We start from the raw sequence: 26,526 nt of genomic DNA on the forward strand, positions 1-26,526 counted from the left end.
GGGCTGTACTGGGATAGTCCAGAGCTGTACTGGGATGGTCCAGGCTCCTCAGCAGCGCTGCAGTTGCCATGGGAACCGTTCATTACCCCCACCCTGCCGTGTCCAGAACCTTCTCCCTGCGCTCCCGTGGCACCACAGACCCTGACACCATGAACTCAGGCCAGGCCCTGGGCAGACAATGTTTAAATGACTTTATTTTTTATCTTTTCCTCATTTTATAAATGGGCACAGCACAGAAATAATTAAAAAAAATAGACAGTACCATTACAGTGCTAGATCCATTGGCAAAGATTATTTTTAGAGTCTTTTTTTTTTTCCTTTTTTTTTTTTTTGTCATTATTTTTAAAGTTTTGGCCATTGAGTAAGAACAAAAACAATTAACAAACATTTTCTTTTCCTTTCCTTTTCCAAACAGACACTATGAAGCCATTTCAGTACTAAACTCTAGGAGAGTTATGTACATACAAAAAAAAGTTCTGTTTAAGATATGTCTCCTATTAAAAATATTTACATGCATTTTTTTTTCCCTCCCGGATTCATTGAAAGCTCCAACGTTTTGCAGCGTTCCAGGTCTTTGTTTTGTTCTACTGGGATTGGAAATCAGCTCCAAAAAAAAAGTGAAGTTGGAATTACTTCAATCTTCTGGAAAGGGAGATTTTATTTCTTTTTTTTTTTTTAATTTTATTTTTGGGATGTTTATCGATGGATTTTTTTTTTTTTGTCTTTTTTTAAAATTATTTTATTTTTAATTTATACAAGAAGGTTTGATGTTTATTTACAGGAGGAGCAGTGGGTGATGGTTTATCCTGGAGATGTGGTGGTGACAGAGAAGGGGGTGGATTTTAAAAAGTTTTCCTATCAAACTGCAATGGATTCCTGTTTTTTGGGAGTCTGGTTTGATTGTCAGCCGGGCTGGGGTGAATTCCCTCAACAGAGGGAATTCCTGCAGGAAAAATCCCTGGCACCCTGGAGGTCTTGGGAGAAACGCTGGGATGCGGGGAGTGAAAAACATCGGGAGTTTTTTTAGCCAGATATCAAAACAATGGGAAAAATAAAAATAAAAATAAAAATAAAAATAAAAATAAAAATAAAAATAAAAATAAAAATAAAAATAAAAATAAAAATAAAAATAAAAATAAAAATGGAGTTTGGGTGCTGCAGGCTGAGGCTCCTCCACAGGGATGAGGGGCAGGAGGATGGGAATGCTCCGCTTTGGATCCATCCCAGGATCCCATCCCGGGATCTGCTCCGGCCCTGGCAGCGGCAAAAAGATCCTGATCCCCACCCCAGCTCACCCCACCGGGATCGGGATCGGGATCGGGATTGGGACTGGGATCAGGGCAGGGAGGAGCAGCAGGAATGTGAGAGGTGGGATCCCACATCCCTGGGGATAAGGACTGAGGCTGGATCCTGCATCCCTCGGGACAGGGAATGAGGGGGAATCCTGAATCCTTTGTGGGGGTTGAGGCTGTATCCCACATCCCTTGGGACAGGGAGTCCCACATCCCTTGGGACAGGGAGTCCCACATCCCTTGGGACAGGGCTGAGGCTGCAGAGCCCAGCGCGTGGTGCTGGAGGACAAATCCTCCTCCCTTTCCTCTTTTCCCTCCTCCTCTTCCTCTTTTTTCCTCCTCCTTTTCCTCTTTTTCCTCCTCCTTTCCCCCTCCTCAGGAGCAGAGCCCCCGGCCCCGTGCCCACCTGTACATCTCTACCTATTAATTACATTAATTACATACACTTATATACACACACGGACACCCAGCCCCATCCCTGCTCCCGGGGAGCTCCTTCCCACAAAACCTTTCCGGATGGAAACCCCAGAGCCTGCCAGAAAACCTCGGAGCCAGGGAAAAATCGTGAGAAGGGTGGTGATGGGAGAAGAAAGGGAATTAAAAACTCCATCCCTGTCCTCGGCTGATGGGATCGTTCCCGTGGAAGCCTCGGAGCCGGTGACTGATGGCAGGGAGAGCTCGGAATTCTGGAGCTGGGGCAAAGGAATTCCCAAGCAGGGATTGTTTGAGGGAGTTTGAGGCAAACCAGCCCATCCTGGAGGTCACCCAGCCCAAACCATCCCCTTCCCTGCAGCTGGATCCCCCCAGCACGGCTCATCCAGAGCTCCAAAATCAGGGACATCTTTGGAGCAAAGGGACAGCTCCACCCTCCACAGGGACCTGGGGCTTTTTATGGAAAGATCCAAGACCAGAGAGATTTTTGGAGCAAAAGGACAACTCCCAGCCCTGCAAAACCCACCCAGGGCTGGGTCCTGCCCTCCCCATCCATCCCCTGCCCTTCCCAGATTCCCCATTCCTGGCTGGGGCTCTCGGCTCTTCCCTTCCCTTTGATCCTCTCCTCCTGCCTTCTCCTGCTGGATGTGGCCCACAAGTTCCTGGATATTCTCCAGCTGCAGTTCCAGCAGGGAGAGCCCCAGGGCTGGCACAGCTGGCAGAGCAGCCCACACCACCCTACAACTCCAGGAACTCCTCAAATTTCCCAGCTGGAACAGCCGGGGGTCTCCCTGCGGCTCCAACGCGTGGCTCACGCAGGAACGCGAGGAAAAGAAACGGAAAAGCCATGGAAAATCCCTGGGGGAGCACAGCTGGAAGGACCAGCACATCTGGGCACTGCTCCAGCTGCTCCTGGCTGGGATCACCACGAGGGATCGGAATTTGGGCAGAGGGGACGAAGCCAGGCTGGGCTTTGGGAAGGGAAGGTGCTGGAGGAGCTCCGCTCACTCTGGGGTTCATTTTCCCAAAAATCTGCTCTGCAGCCGGGGGATGGCTCCTCCTGTGCGGAGCTTCCTCCCCTCTTCCCCATCCCTCTTCCCACCGGGAATCCCTGAGGAGCCTCCTGCAGGAGGGAGCAGCTGCCTGCCCCAGGGGTTCCATCCATCCCTGCGGCTCTGCTCATGGAGAAATGACATTTCTAGGAATTTTTGGGGATATGGGCTTCCCCAAAAAAGCCTGCCCGTGTTCAGCTCCGTCCCAGCTCCTCGGAGGGAGGCACAGGATCACATCCTCCATCCTCCTTTCTTTTTCCCCTTCAAACTCCAACAGCCCCCGTGGAGCTGAGGTGACCCAAGAGGCTGTGACATCATTAACACCACAAAAAGTCAGCTCCAAACCCAAAAATTTCTCCTGGAGCTCGCCTGCCTCTCCAGGGGGAGAGCAAAAGCGTGGAAGCAGGAGATAAAGGATGAATTATTTGATCACTTCTGATTAGCAGTTTAATTGCCTTCGCCTTTTTTTTTATTGTGTTTATCTCATGTTTTAATTTCTGTCAAAGTCCTGCCCCGGCTCCTCTCACCCTCCCACCTCCAGCTTTCCTCACTCCTGAAGCTGTGACGGATTTAAGTGCCGGGATTACAACCTAACACCAGCTGAGAGGGACGAGGTTAAGCTTGAATGAGTAAAAAAATTGTATTATGGAACTTCAGACTATTAAATAGAGGGAAAAAATGGAATGAAGAAGATTAGGGAGGCAGCTCTGAAAAGCAGCATTAAAAAGATTAAGCTGGGAGGGTTTTTTTTTTTAAAGCAAGCTCCAAAGATTAAATCCAGGTTTTTCCAAAATACGGGGATTTTGGGTGGCCTTGGTGACCTTGATTTGTGCCACTCTCCCTTGTGTGATCCCAACAGAGCTAAAATCCTCCAAATCATCAAATCCAGGAGTCCAAACTCCGTCAGGAGCAGCACAAAGTGGCTCTGGGTTGGCACCAGGCTCCTTCTGAGCGTGTTCCCTCCTTTGGAGCATCCTCATCCTCATCCTCGTCCTCATCCTCATCCTCATGCTCATCCTCATCCTCACCCTCATCCTCATCCTTCCTCTGGGATGGACATGGAATGGTCACTCCCAGCACCACCACCCCAAACATCCAACAGGGATTTCACCAAGCTCCAAGAACCTCAGCCAGGAGGATTTTGAGGCTGAGAGCTCAAAAATGAGGATTTAGCGCTGATCCACGTGCAGGGCTCTGTTCCCCATCCAGAATAAAGCCAGGTCGTCATTTTGGGTTGTATCCCAGGGAAAAACAGCCCAAAGCTCCCAAATTCCCAGCCCCAAATCCCACCGAGAAATTCCAGGGATTCCATTTCCCTCTAGACCCGTGGAAGGGCATATGGGAGTGGAGATATATATTTATATATATTTAAAATATTCTTAGGGCCTCAAATCCCTTCCAGAACGAAGCTCTTCCATCCTGTAACCCCCACCAGGGCCATAAAACCCTAAATCCACCAACCCCCTCAGGGGCCCAAGTGTCCCTGGCTCCGTGCAGCTCAATTCACAAAGCAACGATTTTTTTCCCCAAAATTTTCCCATTTAAATTTCTCCAAGAGCAAATCCAAAGTCTCCCCACCGAGATCACGACCATCATGACAACAAAGCTCCACAAACAAACAGGGCTCCAGCTAATTAAGAGCCACCTCATTGAAACATCTTAATTAAAATATCTTAATTGAATCTGTGTGCAGAGATTGCTCTGGAAAAATCCAGCCTTTCCCAAAGGCACTGGAGGGTCTGGATCTGCGTCCTGGACGCCTGGGGGGTGCCAGGGTCAGGATCTCTCCATCCCTGTGGGTTGTGCTGGGATTTAAACACCAGAGAAGGAAAAACATCAATGCTGGGGATTCAAACAACAAAGGAAAACCATCAGTCCTGGGTCTTCCCATTGATTTTGGGATGTTTCCAATTAACTCTGGGGTGGAGCCATGGTTCTGCCTCCTCTTCCTCACCTCTGGAGCTGGCAGGATCCCGAGGGGGACGGGGATTGTCCCTGCTTGGATTTCTCTCCTTAGGCTGCATCCCACGCCTTGCAGAGCTCTGGTATCCCCGCTGGAAGAGCCAGGGAGAGGATTCAGCTTCTCCATTCCCATCTCCTCCCCAAGGAATGTCCCGCCAAGCCGGGCTTTAGTGGTCACAGTGAAAACCCAGCCCAAACCGAGTCCCCTTCCAGCCAAACCCCTCAGCCAGATGTGGATCCAAGAGATTCCAGGGCCAGAAGACAGCCTGGGATGCCCCAATGCAGCTCCACGAGCTCTCCAGAACGTTGATCCAAAGGGATCATTCCCAGTGTTCGTGTTTATTTCCTTTTTTCCCACTCCAGGAGTGAATCCCAGGGTGCCCAAGTATTCCTTGTGCTTTTCCCAAGGTTCCAGGAGCGTTGGAGAGTCGTGTTCTCTCTTCCAGCAGAAGGGGATTCCTGCAGAGCAACCAACCCCATTCCAAAAGAAAACCAAAAAATAAAGACAAGACAGAGGGAAGGAAATCTCCCTCCTTTATGGACAGGGAAAAAAAAGGAATAAATCCAAAGGAATCTCCCTGTGCCCCAGGGCTGGCAGGAGGTGTCTGAATCCCAGAGTTTGTGGTGGTGGTGGTGGGAAAAGTCCTGTCGAGCTCCAGGCGCCGTGGGCAGCCCATCCTGTGCTCTCCAGGGCATTCCTGGAGAATTCCTGGAGAATTCCTGGAGAATTCCTGGAGAATTCCTGGCTGCCCTGGCATGGGCTCCTTGGCATGGGCTCCGTGTCCCGTCCCTCCCGCCAGCAGAAAGGCCAGCGGTGCTCGCTGCGACCTCGGCGCCGCTCCCCAGGCCAAGGACGCGTTTCCTCCTTCAGCCGCTGCGGGTTTTGCTTTGTGAATTCACAGTCTGATCCCAAAAAAAGTGAGGGGGGGAGGGAAAAAGAGAGAGACTGGATGGAGGGGAGGAGGGGGAGGGTTTGGGCGGGGAAGGGGGGAGGGAGGAAGCGTGAGGCACTCTGGGCTCTCCGTCTACGCATAGAACTCCTCCTGCTTGTCGGGCTTCTGGTAGGTGACGTTGGCCTGCTTGGGCTCCTCCAGGGTGTAGCTGCCCTCGTCCTTCTTCTTCATGCGGTAGATGAGCAGCATCACCAGGAAGGCGGCGAAAAGGGCGCCCACCACGCCCCCCACGATTACCGCTGCAACAACGCACAGGGACACGGCCGTCAGTGCCACCCGCGGCTGTCAGTGTCACCCGCGGCTGTCAGTGCCACCCCTCTGGTCCTCAGTGCCACCCATGGCCATCAGTGTCACCCCTCTGGTCCTCAGTGCCACCCATGGCCGTCAGTGTCACCCCTCTGGTCCTCAGTGCCACCCATGGCCGTCAGTGTCACCCCTCTGGTCCTCAGTGCCACCCCTCTGGTCCTCAGCGCCACCCATGGCCATCAGTGTCACCCCTCTGGTCCTCAGTGCCAGCCCAGCCCCAGCCTGGCTTCCAGGACAAAGCATTTTTGGGGGATCATTTGGGATTTCAGCCTGGTTTTGTGCTTTGGAAATTTGGGAGCAGCCTCGCAGCCGTGGCCGGGTCACTGCAGCACGTCTATGGAATTGGAGGGAAAACAATCCCGTTTTTATCCTGGAAATCCCTCTCAGCAAAAACAAATTGTGCACAATGTTCCTGGCAATGGAGACCCTGGGACACCCTACGGAGCGATTTCGGGAGGCGGGTGTGGGTTATCCCAACGCCCTTCCCAGGGCTGTCCCCTCTCCTGGGACAGCCCAGCTCCCTGTGTCCCCAAACCCTCACCCGAAGACCGGCCCCGTATCTCACCTATCAACACCTCCTTCCTCTCCAGGATGTTCTTCTGGGGCAGCTGAGCAGCCGAGTTGCCCGAGTCTATCGTGTTGTCCATCAGCCCCGTCTCCACATTCCTGCCGGGCCCCGGCCCTGCCGGCGGTGTCACCACAGCCATCACCTCGTTCCTGAGGTCGGGACGAGTCGTCTCCTCCTCCTCCCGGATCTCAAAGTCCCCACTGGGGCCGCTGCTGGCCGGCACCTCCAGCTCATTCTCAGGGACTGCTGTCACCTCCCCTGGCTCCATCTGGGAGAAAGGACAAGATGGAGCAGGGGACAAGGACCAAGGGGTGTCCACAGGGTCAAGGTCCCCATCACCGACCGAAGACAGGGTGGGGGACATGGGGGTAACATCGGGGTGTCCCTTCCCTGTGTCACTGAACTTGTACCGCAGTGACAGCGCAACCCCAGAGCTCCATGATCACCAAATGGCTTAGGGGGAGCTGGGCCCATGGACCTGTTCCCTGTAGGTTCTCCTAAAGAGACCCCACCCCAGACCCTCTGTCCTTACAGGGAAGGATTTCTCCCCAATATCCCACCCCAGACCCTCCACCCCTACAGGGAAGGATTTCTCCCCAATATCCCACCCCAGACCCTCCTCTTGCTCTGTCCCCAGGGCGCAGGTTGGATGTCACAGCTCGCAGGTGGCTCACTCCTAACAGGAGGTGACACAACGTCCGTGCCACACCGGCACAGCGAGAGAAAGGATTGGATGCTGCTGGATGAGCTCCAGGGGTCCCTTCCCTCTTCCTTTCCCCTGTTCCTGCTGCACGGGGCAGGAGCAGGAGGATGGCTCCTTGTCCCCCAGGACCCAGAGCTGTCACCCAGCTGTCACCCTGCTGTCCCTGCCCAGTTCCCTCGGCAAGGAGGGGATCCCGACCTCCAGAGTAAATATTGCCTGGGAATATGATCCATCCCATCCCTGATCCATTCACTGCCTACTGCACATCCCCTCGGAACCAAACCCCCCGGACCTTCCCCTTGTCCCTCGGCTGAGCTGGAGCATCCCCGATCCAAACCTCGCCGGGATCCCTCCCTGCCGGGCCGCCCTTCCCGCCTGCCCCGCTCACCACGCGGGATTCTTGGGATCCAGGGATGAGCCAGGAGCTGTGGGGAGGGGCTGGGACCCTCTCCATGTCCCGGGGCCAGCGCACGGCTCAGCGCTTCCCACGAGCCGGGTTTGTGACAGGGATTAATTGAAGGTCAGGGAGAGCCCCGAGCGCTCCGAGCACGCATTTGCAGGCGGAAAAGAGGGAGTAGTTTAGACAAATCACTCCACCTTTCAGTCAAAGCGGCTGCAAAGGGCCCCTGAGGGGCTCTGAATGCGAGATGGAGCTGAAATTCCTGCTCAGGACACCCGACGGGCTGGAAATGCACCATCAAGCCGTAATTGAGGAGAGCGAGGGGCTCCCGGCAGGGCTGGGGGCTGGGACACGACACCAAACCCAGGAAAGTGGCTGCGTCCCCTGGGATGCGGCACTGCTGCCCTCCTGCCTGGGGAAGCTGGAAGTGCTGGGGACACCGGGGTTGGTGGCACATCCTGGGTGTCCCCAGGAGCTTGAACCCCTGCCCGGGTGGAACTCCCCCTTTCACCTCCCCAGGTGTTGTGTCCCCAGCCTGCCTCGACCTCCCTCAGAGCAAGTGGCCAAGGATGGATGGACACCAAAGGCCTCCTGTGGCCACCTCTTGGCTCCTCACGTAGCCCAGGACCCCGAGCAGGTGAGAAGGGCTCCGGCCTCCTACCTGGGGGGCCTCGGTGGGCGGCAGCGTGGTGGCCACGGGCGGCAAGGCCGTGCTTTTCTCGGGGAGCTCTGCAGTCCTGGAGGTGCTGGGCTTTGGCAGAGCCCTGGGCTTGGCCGTGCTGCTGGGGACAAGGCGTGACGTGGCCACCTCTGTCGGGGTGCTGGTGTCAGGGACGGGCGTGGTGGGGGTCTCCAGGGTGGTGGCCCGCGTGGTGGCCGCCTTGGTGGCCAAGGGGGGCAGGAACCTCCGGGTGGTGGTGGGCTTGGCTGTAGCCACGGTGGTACTGCTTGTGGTCGTGGTGGCCTCCGTGGTGGTGGTGGTGGTGGTGGCCCTGGTGGTGGTGGCCCTGGTGGTGGTGGTGGTGGCCCTGGTGGTGGTGGCCGTGGTGGTGGTGGCCATGGTGGTTGGGGGCTCGCTGGCCGTGGTGCTGGTGGTGGTGGCTTTCCAGCTGGGCACGGCCGGTGCTTCCGTGGTCCTGGGGATGAGGAAGGCGCTGGTTGCCTGCCCGGGGGTGGTGTCCTGGGGAGTGGGGGACGGCTCCAGGGGCGTTGCCACGGGCTGGGCGGCGGTGACAGGCAGCACGGCCGCTGTGGTGGGCAGTGTCACCAGTGTGTCCGTGGTCAGGCTCACGGCCGTGTCCAGCCCCAGTTCCGGCTCGAAATCTGAAAGGGGGGTGGTGAGAGGGAGGAGTGAATCCGCTGCTGAGGCATTTCCCTGGCATCACCCCCAAAATCCGAGAGCACGGATGGTTCCAGGCTCAGCAGAAACCAAAGGCTGTTCCCTTGTGGTGGCCAATGCCCTCTCCGGGGTCTTTGGAAGGGCCAGTCCTGCTCAGTAGGGCTGAACTGGGACATGGAGGCACTGGAGCTGAACTGGACAGCTCCAGTTGCTTTTGTCTCAGAGGACAACTCCAGTGATGGAGAAAGGGAAAATCACACCTCTTCTCCAGCCCTCCAACCCCACAGCCAGTCAAGGACCTTCCCAAGAGTCCCACAACGATCCAGGAACCCTTCCCAGGATCTCCCCAATGATCCAGGAACCCTTCCCAGGATCTCCCCAATGATCCAGGAACCCTTCCCAGGAGCCTCCCAACCCCACAGCCAGCCAGGGACCTTCCTAAGAGTCCTACAACCCCACAGCCAGCCAGAGACCCTTCCCAAGAGACCCCCAACGATCCAGGAACCCTTCCCAGGAGCCTCCCAATGATCCAGGAACCCTTCCCAGGAGCTCCCCAACCCCACAGCCAGCCAAGGACCTTCCCAGGATCTCCCCAACGATCCAGGAACCCTTCCCAGGAGCTCCCCAGGTACTCACACCCCGAGCCAGAGCCAGAGTAGATGTCGTCCAGCTCATCTTCTCCAAAGGGATCATCGTCCCCAGAGCCCTCCAGGTCCACGGGCCTCTCGTAGTTCTCATTGCGCCAGCGCTGAGCCTGTGACCGGAGGGACCCGTGAGTGGCTCCAGCCCCACCAGGAGCTACCCCAGCCAGAGACAGGCAACAGCAGCACAAACACCCTGCAGCTGAACCACCCAGAATCGCGCGGTTTTCCCCCAAAGCAACTCAGTGAGCTCACATCAACATTTCCCGTGGACAAAAAGCCCTTTTGTTTTGGGGAAAACCCAACAATTCCTTTTGGGAGCTGTAAGGAAAATGCTCGGTTTGGTTCTCCAGCTGGCTGCTGTTCAGGCTCGATGATTTCCCTGTGAGTCCTGGCTCCGGTGTGACAGCAACACCTCATCAGCTGCCACAGCTTGGGAAGCCTCGAGAGGAAACAACAGCAGACTTCAAATATTCCCCTGCTTCCCAGAGCTGCGAGAACGCGGGGAGCCCTCGCTAGCAGCGCTCTTAAACATCTTGTTTTGCAGATCAAAGTGTCTCCTGTTGGCGTTGCGAGGAAATGCTTTGACACCTCATTACAAGGCAAACAAGGCGGCTTTGATCTGCGAGATCGCATCAGATGTTTCAAGATGTAACAAGCCAGGTTCCAGCTTCAGTTTCAAATCAAGGCCTTGAAGGGTCCCCGTCGCCTCTCGGAGCATTTTACCTCCCGAAAACAGCTCCGGGTTTCTTTGTTTTCGCTGCGGCTTGGAGCAGGAAGGAGTTTTGAACAATCAGGTGGAGAAATTTCTGACCTGACTCGAGTTTTGTCCCCACATCTCTTCTCCCATCAGGAGAGAGAATCCATCGGCTCGGGAGGGGCCGGGGGAGTTGAGCTTTTAAGTGTCTGAGCTGTTTCTGGCTGGATCTGTTCCAGCTCTTCCCAGCAGCCACCCGATGTATCCTGCAGGTCTCCAGCACCCCACGTGCTCCCCAAATCTCGGGGATTATTCAGGCTTTGCCCCCCCAGCTGATGCCCCATCCTGGATTCCCAACACCTGCTCCCCAGCAGCTCACTGGAATTTGTGATCTAGCAGAGTAAATCCACAGGGATTTGGGAATTGCGCAGCCCAAGAATATGAGACGGGTCACCAAAACTGATGGGAAGGCATGGAAAAATGCCAGGGAATGAGGGGATGCAGGAAGGAACTCTGGGAATCACTCTTCTGCCTTTGTTTTTACACCAAATGTATCAAGGCTCCCCAGGAAATGAGGAGAGTCCAGCGCTCCCCAGCCCATTCCCGAGGGTGAGATTCTCCCTGCACAGCCTCTCCCTGATGGGAGCCACATGGCCCCAATCCCTTTGTTCCTCCTGGAATTGGAACAAGATGAGGCCGTTCCAGAATCCTGGCTCCAGGCTTGGAGCAGGAAACGGGAATGGAAGCACCAGCTTGGCACAGCAGCTCCCATCCATCCAACATCTGTCTGTGCATCCATCCCTCATCCATCCTTCATCATCCATCCATCATCCATCAATCCATCCATCATCCATCCATCATCCATCCATCATCCATCCATCATCCATCATCCATCATCCATCCATCATCCATCATCCATCCATCATCCATCCATCATCCATCCATCCATCCATCATCCATCCATCATCCATCCATCATCCATCCATCCATCATCCATCATCCATCCATCCATCATCCATCCATCATCCATCCATCATCCATCCATCCATCCATCCATCATCCATCCATCCATCCATCCATCCATCCATCCATCCATCATCCATCATCCATCCATCATCCATCCATCCATCCATCCATCATCCATCCATCCATCCATCCATCCATCCATCATCCATCATCCATCATCCATCCATCCATCCATCATCCATCCATCCATCCATCCATCATCCATCCATCATCCATCCATCATCCATCCATCCATCCATCCATCCATCCATCCATCCATCATCCATCCATCATCCATCCATCCATCCATCCATCCATCATCCATCCATCATCCATCCATCATCCATCCATCCATCCATCCATCCATCCATCCATCCATCCATCCATCATCCATCCATCCATCCATCCATCCATCCATCATCCATCCATCATCCATCCATCCATCATCCATCCATCCATCCATCATCCATCCATCATCCATCCATCATCCATCATCCATCCATCCATCATCCATCCATCCATCCATCCATCCATCCATCCATCCATCCATCCATCATCCATCTGTCCATCCATCATCCATCCATCATCCATCCATCCATCCATCCATCCATCATCCATCCATCATCCATCCATCCATCATCCATCCATCCATCCATCATCCATCCATCCATCCATCCATCCATCCATCCAACATCCGTCCATCCATCTGTCCATCCATCATCCATCCATCATCCATCCATCATCCATCCATCATCCATCCATCATCCATCCGTCCATCCATCCATCCCAACCCTCAGCCAGGACCAACACAATCCCAACAACCCCACAGGCAGGACCACACCTGGGGTGACCCCACCTGCAGCACAACCCCAGCCAAGCCCCACAAAGACTTGGGAACCATCTTGGGGTGTTCCCGGTGCCCAGGGGGGTGTTTGGGTCCTGGCTGTTCCCGGAGAAGCCCCCTCATCCCACCATTCCCAAGGCACTGACGTAACCCCCTCCGAGCTGCGGCCCCGACAGGAGGTCAGGCTCGTGCCGTAAATCTTGGGAGCAGTCGGGTTTTATTTAGATTTAGTGATGCTTGGATCATGAATGCCCCTGGCTGTGCATGGCCCCCTCCCCGGGAATGAGGGGCTGATCCCCCCAGAATGAGGGGATGTTCCCCCTTGGAATGAGGGGCTGATCCCCTGGGAATGAGGGGCTGCTCCCCCCAGAATGAGGGGCTGCTCCTCCTGGCCTGGCAGGGATGGAGGGGAAGGAAAGCAGAGTTTGTTCAGGAAACCACAAATCATTCAGGACAGCAACTCCCACCTCCCGACCTGGGGCTGCCTTCCCATCCATCCCAGCCCCCATTCCCAATCTATCCCAGCCCCCATTCCCAACCCATCCCAACCCCCATTCCCAACCCATCCCAGCCCCCAAGCCAAGCCACAGCTCCCTGATTTGTCCCAAAAGAAAAACCTCATCCAGACTTTATCCCTGCTCCTGCAGGCTCCGTGTGGTCAGAGCACGGCTGGAGGGACCCCTGGATGTGCCGGAGCCGTCCCTGCGGCCCCACTGCCCCCGGATGGTGGCAGGAACTGCCCAGCTGAGGCTCGGGGCTCCTTACCCAGCTCGGAGCTGCTGCGTGAGGGAAATGAAACCCCAGGATCACGGCGGAGCTGCGGGAGGCAGCGGGATGAGGCTGGGCTGGGGGGCTGCGTCACCTCTGGATGAGGAGTGGGAAGGTTTCAGTGTGCCCAGGACTGTCCTGCAGCCAGGGAACTGCTCCTGTCACACCCCTGTGTCCCATGAGCCAGGCTGGGACCCGGCTCTGGAATCACCAGACCCCAAACAATGCCCGTTCCCAGGGTCCCCAAAGGTCACGGCGCTGCTGCCATAAAAACAGGCCCTGATGAAGAGCAGACTCCAGGGCAAGGCCACAAAGTCACATTTCACGGAATGCTCCCTCATTGTGCTCTCAATGACCCCAAATGAGAGCCAGACACAAAGGGTTTGGAGCTCAGCGGTGACGTGACCACTACCTCCAGCTCGGGGAAGAAACACAGCCCATCCCAGAGGATCCTTTTCCGCCTGGAAAGAGCGATCGGCAGGTGATGATTCCCACCTGGACGCTCCCTGCTCGCTCCTGTGCCTCCAGCTCCGCTGGTCTGGCAGGGAACAGCAGCCAAGGGGTCCCAGCAGCACAAATCCCACCCAAATCCTGCCCTGAGAGCCCTGGACAGCCAGGGAGAGCTCAGACCTTAAAAATGCAGGGCCCAGGAGGGACCTGTCACCTTCACGGCACAAAGATGGTCCTGCAGAACCATCTCCATCTCTGACACGTCCTGGAGGACAGGGAGCGCCTGTTTGGAGCTTCCTAAATTCCCTGTACATCCCTCCTTCTCCAGGCAGTGTTTCGTTATTTAGGGCATTTCCACCCTGTGGAATTTAAAACTCCCTAAATCTGCCCCAAAACAGAACCCGAAACGCGCTGCTGTAGTAAAAGCTCTCAGTGCTGAGTGTTTCGCCGCGGGAGGAGGGAAACCTGGGAAATCAATCCATCTTCAAGCACCGGGAGAGGCCAGGGAACCTCCCTGGGATGCTCTCAGGCCCTGCTGCGCCGCTCGCCATCGCCACGGCAACGGTCGCCATGGCAACGCCTCCTCCATGGCGACGCATCCCGCTGGAGCCATGGGTGGTGTCCTCCAGCTCAAATCCAGGGATTTGCTCCTTCCCGCGGTGGGGGCAGCGGGAGGGGGTCAGTGGGTGGGATGAGGAGTGGGACAGTGGGAGAGGAGGCGCCTCCAGCTCCTGGGGGAGCTCTCCAGGCCGGGGGAGAATCCTGATTTAGTTCTGGGCATCCATCCATGGATTTTGAGGAGGGGGAAGCAGCACCCCCAGCTCCAGCAGCCCTGACTGGGAGGGATCTGCTCCAGGTGGGATGTGACAGGGACATCCCGGCCTGTGGCTGTTTCCAGCCCTCCTGGCTGCAGCAGAACCTCGGGAGATTTTTCCTTGAGGGAATCAGGAAGGAGATCAGGATCTGGCTGTGGAATGTGGTGGTTCCTGAGGAGCCGGGACCTGGTTTGGGTTGTGCCTGGAGCTCCCATCCCACAAATCCCCATCCCTTGGTGCCGTGTCCAGGTTCTCATCTCTGCATCCCATTCCTGCCCGTCCAAAATGAACAAAAAGCCAAAATCACTGCACTTGCCTGGATTCCAGCCAGCTCTGGGATCCAGATCCAGAGAAACTCTGGGAAGTCTAAATCCAGAGAAGTTCTGGGAGGTCCAAATCCAGAGAAACTCTGGGAAGCCCAAATCCCATTCCAGCAGCTCCGAGTGCCACAGGGCACCAGGACAGGGCGAGCTGGAAGGAGAGAGGCCCTGGCAGGATGGAGCCAATGGATCAGCAGCATCCCGGGCTGTCTCTTCCCAGGGAAATGCTGGATCTGGGCACGTTGGAAAGCTTGGAATGACACAGCCAGGGGCAGGAATCCATCAGGAGCTGGAAGATTTTCTTCTCCAGGAAAACATTTCTACACTGAGAATATATCACGGGGGAAATGTTGATTCTTTGAATATTTTCCATGGGATATTTTCAATTAATCACTCCTCAAAAGTCCTTTTCTGGTGTTTTATACCGAAACCTCAATAATTCATCCCAGCCAGTGATTTAGGGACACCATAAACAGCTGGAATAATACGAGCTTGCACAAAAAGCTGGAATGAAAACACAGGTTCTGACGCTTAAAAGACTCCACGATTCTTTTCCCACTCCAAAACATCGCTGAATTTCCACTCCCTGATCCAAGGCTGAGAGTTAAAAATAAATCTTTTGGAAAGCTGCTCCGGGCAGGAACCTGGGAAAAGACCACCGTGGGATGGAGGACCACCAGAGCTGCTCGGGAGGGAGATTCCCAAGGCAGAGCCCAGGAGGATGGGCTGGAATTTGGGATGCAGGATGCTGGGAAAGGGGTGTGGATGCTCATCCCAGTGGAGATCCCACTCCCAAGACGTGACATGAGCTCAGCCAGCACCAGCTCCTTGTTTTGTGTCCCCTCATTGTTCCTCGATTAATTAAACCCCCAATTAAGAGCTGCCCAAAACCGAGCGCGTTTGGTTTTAATTGGCCACTCATTTTCTGCAAGGAAAATAATCATTAACGTCGATGGAGGAGCTGCAATTATCCCAGATTTGTACAGATTCTCCAGTGCCAGCCACAGGAGCCAGGCACTTCCCAAAAATGGACATGGACGCTCCCGAGTTTCATCATCCCCCAGGGAATGCAACAAAACTCCGGCTCCAGGTGCTCTGGTCACACTCAGCTCCACCTCTTCCTCCTTTTCCCTGGGACTGCCCATCTCCACTCATTTTTTATCCCAGTTCTTCCACGGATCAGCGCCAGATCCCAGCTGGATCCCAGGCTGGGATGGGCAGAGTTTGGGATGGGGCCAGCTCTGTCCCTGCTCTGCCTGACCAGGCCTGAGGATTCCCAGCTCCAGATTTATTAATTCCCATGGGATTGCTCATTGCCATGGCAACACAGCCAAACCAGAAAATCCAGCCCTGCCCTCATGCTGCCCACAGCCCCCAGTGCACCGTCCATGGGCACCCCCGGTGGCTCCCACCCCCTGCTCCATCCATTCCTGTTCCATCTATTCCTGTTCCATTCATTCCTGTTCCATCAATTCCTGCTCCATCCATTCCTGCTCCATCCATTCTTGCCCCTGTTCCATCCATTCCTGTTCCATCCATCCCTTCCCCTGCTCCATCCATTCCTGCCCTGCTCCATCCATTCCTGCCTCTGTTCCAGCCATTCCTGTTCCACCCATTCCTGTTCCATCCATCCCTTCCCCTGCTCCATCCATTCCTGTTCCATCCATTCCTGTTCCATCCATTCCTGTTCCACCCATTCCTGTTCCATCCATCCCTTCCCCTGCTCCATCCATTCCTGTTCCATCCATTCCTGTTCCATCCATTCCTGCTCCTGTTCCATCCATTCCTGCTCCTGCTCCATCCATTCCTGCTCCATCCATTCCTGTTCCATCCATTCCTTCCCCTGTTCCATCCATTCCTTCCCCTGTTCCATCCATTCCTGCCCCTCCATTCCTGTCCCTGTTCCATCCATTCCTTCCCCTGTTCCATCCATTCCTATTCTGTCCATTCCTGTTCCCTCCATTCCTTCCCTTGCTCCGTCCATTCCTGCTCCTGCTCTGTCCATTCCTGCTCCTCTTCCATCCCTTCCTGCCCTGCCCCATCCCTTCCTCCCTTCCCGGCTCCCCCAGCCGCCATCCCAGCTGGAATTCCCCTCCTCCTCCCTCCGGAATTGTTTTAATTTGCTCTGCTCCATAATCCTATTGCAGCTTAACGTGCAGAACTGTCCCGGGCTTTTCTCACCTTCCACCGGGGCTCATTCCCGAGCTCCCTCAGCTCTCCCGGCTCCGCTTCCCAACCAGCTCCACACGGGAATTTATATCCATGGATATTCCCGGAGCTCTTGGATCAGGGATGGGCCTAAATCCCTAAATCCGGGCTGGTGCTGGAATTCAGGGATTCCCACGTTCCCTGTTTTCCAGCTCCTCCAGGAGCCGAGGGAATCCGCTCCTGCGCTCCCACCCCAGGCCACGGACATGGACAAGAAAAACGGATTCTGATGGGTTTTTAATGGATTATTTTGGGAATTCAGAGTTGAGAGGGAGCGGAGGAGCCCAGGGGGAGAAGGAAATCCCTGCCAGCCTCAATTCTCCTGGAAAAGAGCTGCGAATGGTCCGGGAACGGGGAGCGGCTCCTCTCCCATCCCAGGGAACACTTCCTAACACGGAAACCCTCGTGCCATCCACGCTTCCCTCTTTTCCCTGTCCCCAGACATTCCCGGGGCTGGATATGCACCTGTTTCCTTTCCTTAATGCTTTTTTCCCCAATTCTCCCTCTGTTTTTAATGTTTATTTTCTATTTCTCATCCCTTCAGATTCCAGAACCTCTTGGCTCTTCCCAGCAAAGAGAGGAGAAAAAATTCATTCCCAGCCCTCCTGAGCCGGAAGAAAACCCCAGAAATTTGCACCTGAAAGTCTCAGAAGCTGAAAAAAAAGAAGCCCCAGATTCCAGAGTTTTTCAGCCACACCTGAGGAGCTCCGTGGGAAGTTTGGCACACCCAGAAAAATAAAATAAAATTTTCCCCATAAAACGGATCCTGAGGAGGAGCTGTGGGGAAGAACCTGCTGGGGAGCAGCTTCCTCTGTCCTAATTAATCCCAAAATTATCCCTGAGAGGATTTTTCTGGCGATCTGAATAAATTATTCCCATTTTCGGGATATTTCCGTGCGCCCCCTCTGCGCAGGAAGGCAAAACCCAACATTTTGCTTTCCTGGGGGTTTTTCTCCATCCCCGAGGAGCGGCTGATCCCTCGGGGTGGATCCCTGGAATTCCAGGCTCCCAAATCCGGCCCTGCTGGGATCCGGGAGGGGTTTGGTGACAGCTGGAGCTGCTGGGAGCACCCAAATCTCCCGGCAGATGGTTGGGCTGATTACAGAGCCCGGGTCACCCCAGGGCACCCCGGCGCTTCCAGAGGCTCCCGAGGGGCTGGAAATATTCCCTCTCCAGCCTCGCACCGGGAATGAGCTTCTTTTCCCCATTTTCCACCATTTTTCACCATTTTCCACCATTTTTGCCCATTTTCCACCACTTCTTCCCCATTTTCCACCACTTTTTGCCCACTTTCCACCACTTCTTCCCCATTTTCCACCACTTTTCCATCGTTTTCCCCCCATTTCCACCATTTTTTGCCCCTTTCCCACCATTTTTTTCTATTTTCCACCATTTTTTCCCATTTCCCATTACTTATTGACCCTCCCCACCATTTTCCCCCATCCCTTTCCACTTTTTTGCCTCCTTTTCACCGTTTTTGCCTATTTTCCACCACTTTTTTCCCACTTTCCAACTTCTCCAGTTTTCCTCCCGTTTCCACCATTTTTTGCCCCTTTCCCACCATTTTTTCCTATTTTCCACCATTTTTTCTCGTTTCCCATCACTTTTTGACCCTCCCCACCATTTTCCCCCTTCCCTTTCCACTTTTTTGCCTCCTTTTCACCATTTTTGCCTATTTTCCACCACTTTTTGCCCACTTTCCAACTTTTCCATCGTTTTCCCCCCATTTCCACCATTTCTTGCCCCTTTCCCACCATTTTTTTCTATTTTCCACCATTTTTTCCCATTTCCCATTACTTATTGACCCTCCCCACCATTTTCCCCCATCCCTTTCCACTTTTTTGCCTCCTTTTCACCGTTTTTACCCATTTTCCACCGCTTTTTGCCAACGGGATCCCATTTTTTCCCTCCCAACAGCCGAGGAAACGCCAATAGCCAGGAGTTCCATGGAAAAATCCTTTCTCCAGGCTCAGTTTTTCCCTCCAAGCCCAGCAGCAGGGAAAAGGGAAGGAAATCCCGGAGCGGGGTTGGTTTGGTGCCTTGGACAGTGGCGCCCTTGTTCTCTGAGGAGAAACCCAATCCCACCTCCCTCCCTCTGGAATTCCCGGGTTCTCCGTGTTCCAGCAGCACAAAATTCCTTTAATCCCCATTTTCCAGCTGCAAAATCCACCCTCCAGAGGTGCTCGGGAGTTTCCCCGGAGCTGAGATTAAGGGGAAAAACAGAATTTCCTCTCTGTGCAGAAAGAGATCCCAAAAAATCCCAAATAAACAAAACAAAAAAACCCCAAAAATCCTAAAAAAACAGAACAAAAAAACACCCAAAAATCCCAGACAAACAAAACAAAAAACCCCAAAAATCCTAAAAAAACAGAACAAAAAAACACCCAAAAATCCCAGACAAACAAAACAAAAAAACCCAAAAATCCCAAACAAAACAAAAAGAACCCCAAAAATCCCAAATTAACAAAACAAAAAAACCCCGAAGATCCCAAACAGAACAAAAAAAACCCCAAAAATCCTAAAAACCAAAAACAAACAAACAAAAAAAAATCCCACACAAACAAAACAAAAAAATCTCCAAAAAATCCCCAAAAAACAAAACAAAATAATCCCAAAAATCCCAAACAAACCAAACAAACCTCCCAAAAATCCCAAACAAACAAAAAATAATCCCAAAAAAATCACAAACAAACCAAACAAAAAATACCCCAAAACCCACCCAAACCAGAAAACTAATTAAAATAAAACCCAAACAAAATGAAACAAAAAAACCCCACCAAAACCCAAAAAAGCTGGATTTCTGGGATGGACACGGGATGGGGTCCAAGGCCTTGTCCCATCACATTTCTGTCACTCCTCGGTGAAATCCCGGGGTTTTCCCGCTGGGAATGGGGCAGCAGAGGGATTTGTGCCCCTTGGACTCCCCCAGGGGCGCAGGGCTGTGCCCCCAGCAGGGCAGGGAGGCTCTCAGGAGGGTCAGAATCCCAAATTTCCCCGGGATTCCTATGGAAAGGAGAGTTCCAGGGGGGCTGGTGCTCGTTCCCCAGGGATGGAGAAATCCCGGGAATGGCTCCAGGCCACAGAGCCGAGCCTGGGGCAGGATCTGGGACAGCCCCAAGCAGCACTGGGAGCATCCCTGACATCCAGGGGGGAAACCAGTCCAAGGAGCAGCTGGGCAGCGTTTTCCAGGAGCTTGGAATAATCCGGGAGAGGATCCAGCTGTCCTGGCCTCCACCTCCCGCAGCCTCTCCTGGAGGAGTGAGAAAATCCCAAATTTGGGTGTTGGGGCCATGGCTGAGCCCTGCCAAACACCACACACGAGGCTCCCAGGAAAACAAATCCAAAAAAAAAAAACAAACGGAGAAAAAAAATCACCAGAGAAAGAGGAAAAAAGGAAAAATCGCTTTCAGCTCATCAGCTGATTTCTTTTTTTTTTATTTTTTTTTGGTTTTCAGATCTAAAATTGATTAAAATAAACCCGAGGATCTGACTGAGCTGTTTCTATTTAGGACCTGAATAAGGACTGGTGAGCCCAAAATCCTGATCTGCTTTGGAGCTTTTTTTCCCCCCAACCATATCGGTTGCTCTAATAAAAGATCCGGCCTCTCCCTGGCAGCCTCCTCAAATCCTCCTGCTGCCACAATTCCGCCCGGAAAATCCAGCAGCAGCGCGGATTTGTGCTCAGCAGAGGAGCAGAGAGGTCCCAGCTGCTGCCTCCTTCGGAAAAGGAAATTGGGAGAAAGCAGAATTCACCTTGAGAAATCTCTCTTTGTTCTGGGCTGTTTGCAGGAGAGACACAAAGTTTGGAGAATTCAGGATTTTAGGGAAGTTGAGGTTTTTAGTAAGGATGAGCTTGGTTGAAACGAATTGAAAACGAATAGATGGGCCTTGTTTAAATGAAAGGTAGATGGATAGGCCTTGTGAAAATTCGGGATTAACAGTTATCCATCCCGGATTTGAATAACGAATTGAGTGTCAACGTTGTGTGTGCTCATCTTGGGATGAGAAATGTTACAACCCGCCAAAAAGCAAAAAAATCCCCAACAAAAAACATCCCAAATCAGAAAAAAAAATATAAATTAAAAACCAAAACAACAAAAAAAGGGAGGATGCTCCGCTGTCCCCGGGCTCTGTCACCCCCCCGGGCCCTTCCCCTCGCTCCGGGGATGCTCCAGCAACCCGAGCTCCCAAAATCCAGGATTTTTTCCTGCAGCCCGGCTGGCAGCGCTGCTCAGCGGGGTTTGGATCCTGCCAGGCTCATCCCGTGCTCCCGGGCCGGTTCAGCGAGGGACAGGGCCGGGATTAGGGATGCGACAGGCGGGGATTACCCGGAGCCCTGCCCAGCTCCGCTCGGGGGGAGCGCGCAGGAAACACCGGGGGGGTTTAACACAACTCGATTTACCTGGCCAGGCTGGAATGAGGAAATTCCCCGTGGGACAGGCACGGGAAAACTCGGGGCTCTGCCTTCCCTGGGTTTTTAGGGGGTGGGAAAAGCTGGGGAGGGGGAAAGGCTGGAATTCCCGGTGGGATGGGGAGGGAGATCCGCTGGAAAGGCTGAGCAATCCCTGGCTGAACCGGACAGAAAATCCTGCTTTTCCCAGGAATTCCCAACCCTCGGCGCCACCCCCTTGTCACCCGGGGGGAAACTGAGTCACGGAGCCAATGGCGGCGGGGCCGAGGATTCACCGATTTCCCCAGGAATCACCTCTGGAACGAGCGGGAATCTCCTCTGCTCTTCCCTACAAACATCAGCGACCCCAAAAACCCCAAAATCATCCGATGCGCTCAGCCCAGCTCCGTCCCAAAACGCACAAACCCAGGGGGCCGTGGATAAATTCCCTGTTTTTAGCAGCTCCGGGACTCGCGGCATTCCCGGATTTCGGGGGATGGGGAAGGCTCTGCCCTGCGCCCACCTCAAACTACCCGAAATAAACCCCAAAATTAAGTGGTTTTTTTGGTCCCCTACTGTCACCTGCAATTATCCCAAATAAAGGGTTTTACACGGCGGGCCGCGCCCAAAATGTGGATTTGTGCTGGCAGCGCAGCCCTGGAGTGGGAACGCTGGAAAAGCGCTGAAGGTCCTGCTCGCCCCGGCCCCAAAACCCTGCCAGGACCTGGCTGCAGAAACGGGAACAGCCCCGCTGCCCCCACATCCCAGCCGGGGTGCCGCTCCCACATCCATGGGGCAGGGTCCTGAGACCCTCCGGGAAATCCTCCTGGAAAACCTCCCGGGAAATCCTCCTGGAAAACCTTCCGGAAAAACCTTCCAGGAAAATCCTTCCGGGAAATCCTCCTGGAAAACCTCCCGGGAAATCCTCCTGGAAAACCTTCCGGGAAAACCTTCCAGGAAAATCCTCCCGGGAAATCCTCCTGGAAAACCTTCCAGGAAAACCCTCCCGGGAAATCCTTCTGGAAAACCTTCCGGGAAATCCTCCTGGAAAACCCTCCGGGAAATCCTCCTGGAAAACCTCCTGGGAAATCCTCCTGGAAAACCCTCCGGGAAATCCTCCTGGAAAACCGTCCGGAAAAACCTTCCAGGAAAATCCTCCCGGGAAATCCTTCAGGAAAACCCTCCGGGAAATCCTCCTGGAAAACCTTCCGGAAAAACCTTCCAGGAAAACCTCCTGGGAAATCCTCCCGGAAAACCTCCCGGGAAATCCTCCTGGAAAACCTTCCAGGAAAATCCTCCAGGAAAACTCTCCTGGAAAACCCTTCCCCTGGATGCCAGGAGTGAGGTGGGACAGGGACCTCAAGGCTTTACCCCGAGAGGGCAGAAATGTCCCCACCCCGCTCGGGTGCTCGGAGCTCCTCCCGCTCCCAAAATCCATCTCCAGCAGCCCCGAGACAGCGGGCACAGTGACACCCTGTCCCCAGGGACACCCGGGTCACCTGCCGGCCAGCCCCCATGGCCCAGTGCCCGCCCACAGGTGCCAGCGGCTCCAGCTGTCCTCCTGTCCTTTCTGTCCCTCTGTCCTTTCTATTCCCCTGTCCCCCTGTCCCTCTGTCCCCCTGTCCCTCTGTCCCCCCGGTTTATCCCCTAAGCCGATTGCTGCCGGCTCTGTCCCTCCGGTGCTGCCGGCCCAGGTGAGGCAGGAGCGGCTCCAGGGATTACCGGGAATTACGGTCCCGGCCGGGCGGTGCCAGCAGCGGCCCCGGAGCCTCTTCCCGGGGATCCCAACCTGGGACAGGTCCCCTCCCTCTCCTGGAACGGCTCCCAGTGCCAGAGGGCAGGGATGGATGGGATCCTGTGATGGAATTGTTCCCTGGGAGGGTGGGGAGGGGCTGGGCTGGAATTGCCAGAGCAGCTGTGGCTGTCCCTGGATCCCTGGCAGTGCCCAAGGCCAGGCTGGACATTGGGGCTGGAGCAGCCTGGGACAGTGGGGGTGACCCTGGGGACAGTGGGGGTGACCTTGGGGACAGTGGGGGTGACCCTGGGACAGTGGGGGTGACCTTGGGGACAGTGGGGGTGACCCTGGGGACAGTGAGAGATGACCCTGGGACAGTGGGGGTGACCCTGGGGACAGTGGGGGTGACCCTGGGACAGTGGGGGTGACCCTGGGGACAGTGGGGGTGACCCTGGGACAGTGGGGGTGACCCTGGGGACAGTGGGGGTGACCCTGGGACAGTGGGAGTGACCTTGGGGACAGTGAGAGATGACCCTGGGGACAGTGGAGGTGTCCCTGCCATGGCAGGGGTGGCCCTGAGCGAGGTTTAAATCTCCCAGCTCAAACCATTCCATGATTCCATCATTCCACAGCTCCACAAAAACGGGATTTTTGTCCTCCAGCCCTCGGACCTCGTTCCAGCCTCTCCCAACAATCCCCGAGAGCCGATCCCGGCCGCTCCTGCCCGCTCCGATAAGAGCCCCGAGCAGAACAATCAAAAGGCGAGGAAAAGAGCAATTCCCGTTTTTCAGAGCCAGCCAAGCGCAGCCCCGGCCCTCCCACCCCTCCCTGGCTCAGCCGATCCCGGCGCTGAGATTCCAGCAGGAATCCGTTTGATCGCACGGATCTCCTGCACAAAACCCGCCCCAAAAGGCTTTGGGGTGTCTGGGGAGCCCCATCCCGGCTCCTCCGGCGCTGCCAGAGGGATCAGGGCGCTCCGGCTCACATTCCCGGTTCGATTTCCAGTGGAATGGGCAGGACAATGGCGCATTGTGCGGCGGGCAGAGGAAAATGATCTCATGGTGTTTGTGGAAGGAAAGGTTTCAGCTGGAAACGCCTCTGGGCCCGGGGAAAGCGGCCCCGGTGGAACCGGGACCGGGGCCGCTCCTCCGGCCGCTTTTCCTGGAGCGTTCCCGTGGGGAGCAGCCGGGGCTCGGCCCCCCGGGACCCCCGAGCGCCACGGGGGGATTTGGGGACACGGGGACACAGCGCGGGGAGCCCCAGACAGCCCCAAAGCTCTTTCGGGCACCGAGCAGGGGGTGTCACCCCTCTCGCCCCGGGGACAGCTCCGCTCCCAGAGGGGCTGGATACCCCGGGAACCGCTTTTCCCCCTAAGGAGACTCAGCAAAAACCGGGATCGCTCCCAAAGGAGCCCCCGTGGGAGCTGGGGGTGGCTCTGGGGATGCAAGAGAGGAGCTGCGGGAGGAAAAAGCCTCTTAAGAAGCACAGGGAGCAATCGCGGGGTGTTCCCCGCTTTGTCTGGATCATTAAACCGCTTCATTTGCGGGGATCGGCTTAATTGTGGTCATTAAGGGGGCGAGGGGAAGGCTGAGCCCCCAGGGATGGGCTGGGAAAGGAGAGGAGGGCTCCAGGGACAGAGGGACCATCCTCCAGCCCGACAAATCATCCCCCTTTCCCCAAATCGTCCCCGAGGGCTCCCCTCCCTCCCAGCCGCTGCCTCAGTTTCCCCAGCCCCTCCCCGTGCTGCAGTTTTGGGGAACCGGGAGCTCCCGAGCCTCAGGAGCGAAGGGATCGGCGCAATTTGGGGGGGATTTCCAGCATGGAAAAGGGGGTCTGGAGCAGGCAGAGGGGCCAGGTCCCGTCAGGGCCCACAGAGCTGGGGGTGAACAGGTTTTGGGGTGTTTGGTGCAAACCCCACCCATCCCACATGCGGGATCGTTCCTCCCGAGCTGCTCCGGATGGATCAGCCTGGAGATCCCCCCTGGCTCCCCCTTGAAGGTTCTCCCTCCTCGGAGCTCCCTCAAAGGCCCAGCCCCGGCTTCCCCTGGAAAAGCTTCGCAGGTGAAGCTGCCAAAGGGTTTTTCTGTCATTTGGGGTGTGCAGGGTTTTTCTGTCATTTGGGGTGTGCAGGGAGCACCCAGGCCACGCAGCAGCGGGATTCTGGAATCTCTGCTGGTGGAAAATCCCCCTCAGCCCGCGGAGTCCAACCATTAACCCGGCCCTGGGTGGTCACCGCTCACCCCTGTCCCCAAGTGCCAAATTCCTTAAATATTTCCAGGGATGGGGGCTCCACCATTCCCTGGGAGGCTGTGACAAATTTTTCCATGAGGAAATTTTTCCTGATATTCGACTTAACCTCCCCTGGCCCAGCCTGAGGCCGTTCCCTCTCCTCCTGTCCCTGTTCCTGGCAGCAGATCCCAAACCCCCCCGGCTGTCCCCTCCTGCCAGGGACTTGTGCAGAGCCAGAAATTCCCCCTGAGCCTCCTTTGCTCCAGCCTGAGCCCCTTCCCAGCTCCCTCAGGAATTCTCCAGCCCCTTCCCAGCTCCCTCAGGGATTCTCCAGCCCCTTCCCAGCTCCCTCAGGAATTCTCCAGCCCCTTCCCAGCTCCCCACAAACACATTAAACCCCGGGAATGTGGGGGTGACGTGTCCAGGCCGTGTTTAAGTGGCAGAGCTGTCACTGCCCCCACAGCGCTGCCAGTCCCGTTACTGGAGACCCCCCAGGATCTGTCCTGGTGCTGAGCCACTGCTAATGAACCCCTAATAACGATTAATCAGAACATATCGGAGACCCTCACAGGCAGATCTGGATCAGCACCGGCTCCCCCTCCCCACAGACAGGACTCTAAAGCAGGGGACGCCCTTTTCCCTCCGCTCCCGGTGGGTAATGGGGATTCTCCCATCCCGGGAGGTGCTGGTGGTGTTTGCCAGCTCCTGCGTGTCCAGCGGGAAGGAGTTCCTGCCCACCTTCCTCGGGGTTGTCATGGAAATGCAAAGCGGGGTTGATGAAGCTGCTGCCAAATCCAGGATTTCCAGCTGGAGTCCAGCCTGGAGGGGATGGGATCAGTCCAGGCCTGGCTTTTTGGGGAAGCCTCGGAGGGAGACCCAGCCCCTGCATGGGATGGGCCGAGGCTCCCGCACCGGCAGGTGCAGCTGGAAAAGGATTTTTCCATGAGGAATTATCCCCTCCCAAGCGCTGGGAAGCCGAGCAGGATGGAGCAGGATGGGATGCAGGATGGAGCAGGATGGGATTCTCCTCCATGGCAGGAGAAGGGAGGGCAGGAGAGCCCGGGGAGCGTCCCCCGAGCACCGCGGGGCCGGAGCGGGGCCGAGCCCGGCAGGAGCGGCCAGAAATAGCCCCGATTTCCATATGTAGGACGGGGCGGCCACGCCAGCACAGCCACGACCTACTTTCCTCCGGCCCGGAGGGGCCCGGGCTGCCCGCGGCTGCGGCGGCTCCGCGGGGCCGCCCCGGAGCCTCCCCCGCGCTCCCGGCGGATCCCCCGCGGATCCCCGCTGGATCCCCCGCGGATCCCCGCTGGATCCCCGCTGGATCCCCGCTGGATCCCCGCTGGAACCCTGCTGGAACTGCAGTGAATCCCTGACAGATCCCTGCTGGAATCATGGCGGATCCCTAACGGATCCC

General features: G+C 55.5%; 1 protein-coding gene and 1 long non-coding RNA gene across 2 annotated transcripts in view; one reads left to right on the forward strand and one right to left on the reverse strand.

The window, feature by feature from the left end:
* Positions 1 to 1,643: 1,643 nt before the first annotated feature.
* SDC3 (syndecan 3) overlaps positions 1,644 to 26,526 on the reverse strand; it is a 35,892-nt gene continuing 11,009 nt past the window's right edge. The window contains exons 2-5 of the mRNA XM_086863380.1: positions 9,644 to 9,761; positions 8,330 to 8,991; positions 6,563 to 6,833; positions 1,644 to 5,930 (exon numbers count right to left, since the gene is read on the reverse strand). Of these exons, the coding sequence (XP_086719506.1) occupies positions 5,764 to 5,930; positions 6,563 to 6,833; positions 8,330 to 8,991; positions 9,644 to 9,761 (1,218 nt within the window). The 3' untranslated portion in view covers positions 1,644 to 5,763. The remainder of the gene's footprint in view (positions 5,931 to 6,562; positions 6,834 to 8,329; positions 8,992 to 9,643; positions 9,762 to 26,526) is intronic.
* On the forward strand, positions 14,026 to 17,515 carry LOC147649248 (uncharacterized). Its single transcript, XR_015279315.1, has 2 exons — positions 14,026 to 15,637; positions 17,300 to 17,515. It is a non-coding gene; the product is annotated as an uncharacterized LOC147649248 (long non-coding RNA).

The sequence above is a fragment of the Cyanistes caeruleus genome, chromosome 26, assembly GCF_971803275.1.
Source record: "Cyanistes caeruleus chromosome 26, bCyaCae1.hap1.1, whole genome shotgun sequence".
NCBI lineage: Eukaryota > Metazoa > Chordata > Aves > Passeriformes > Paridae > Cyanistes > Cyanistes caeruleus.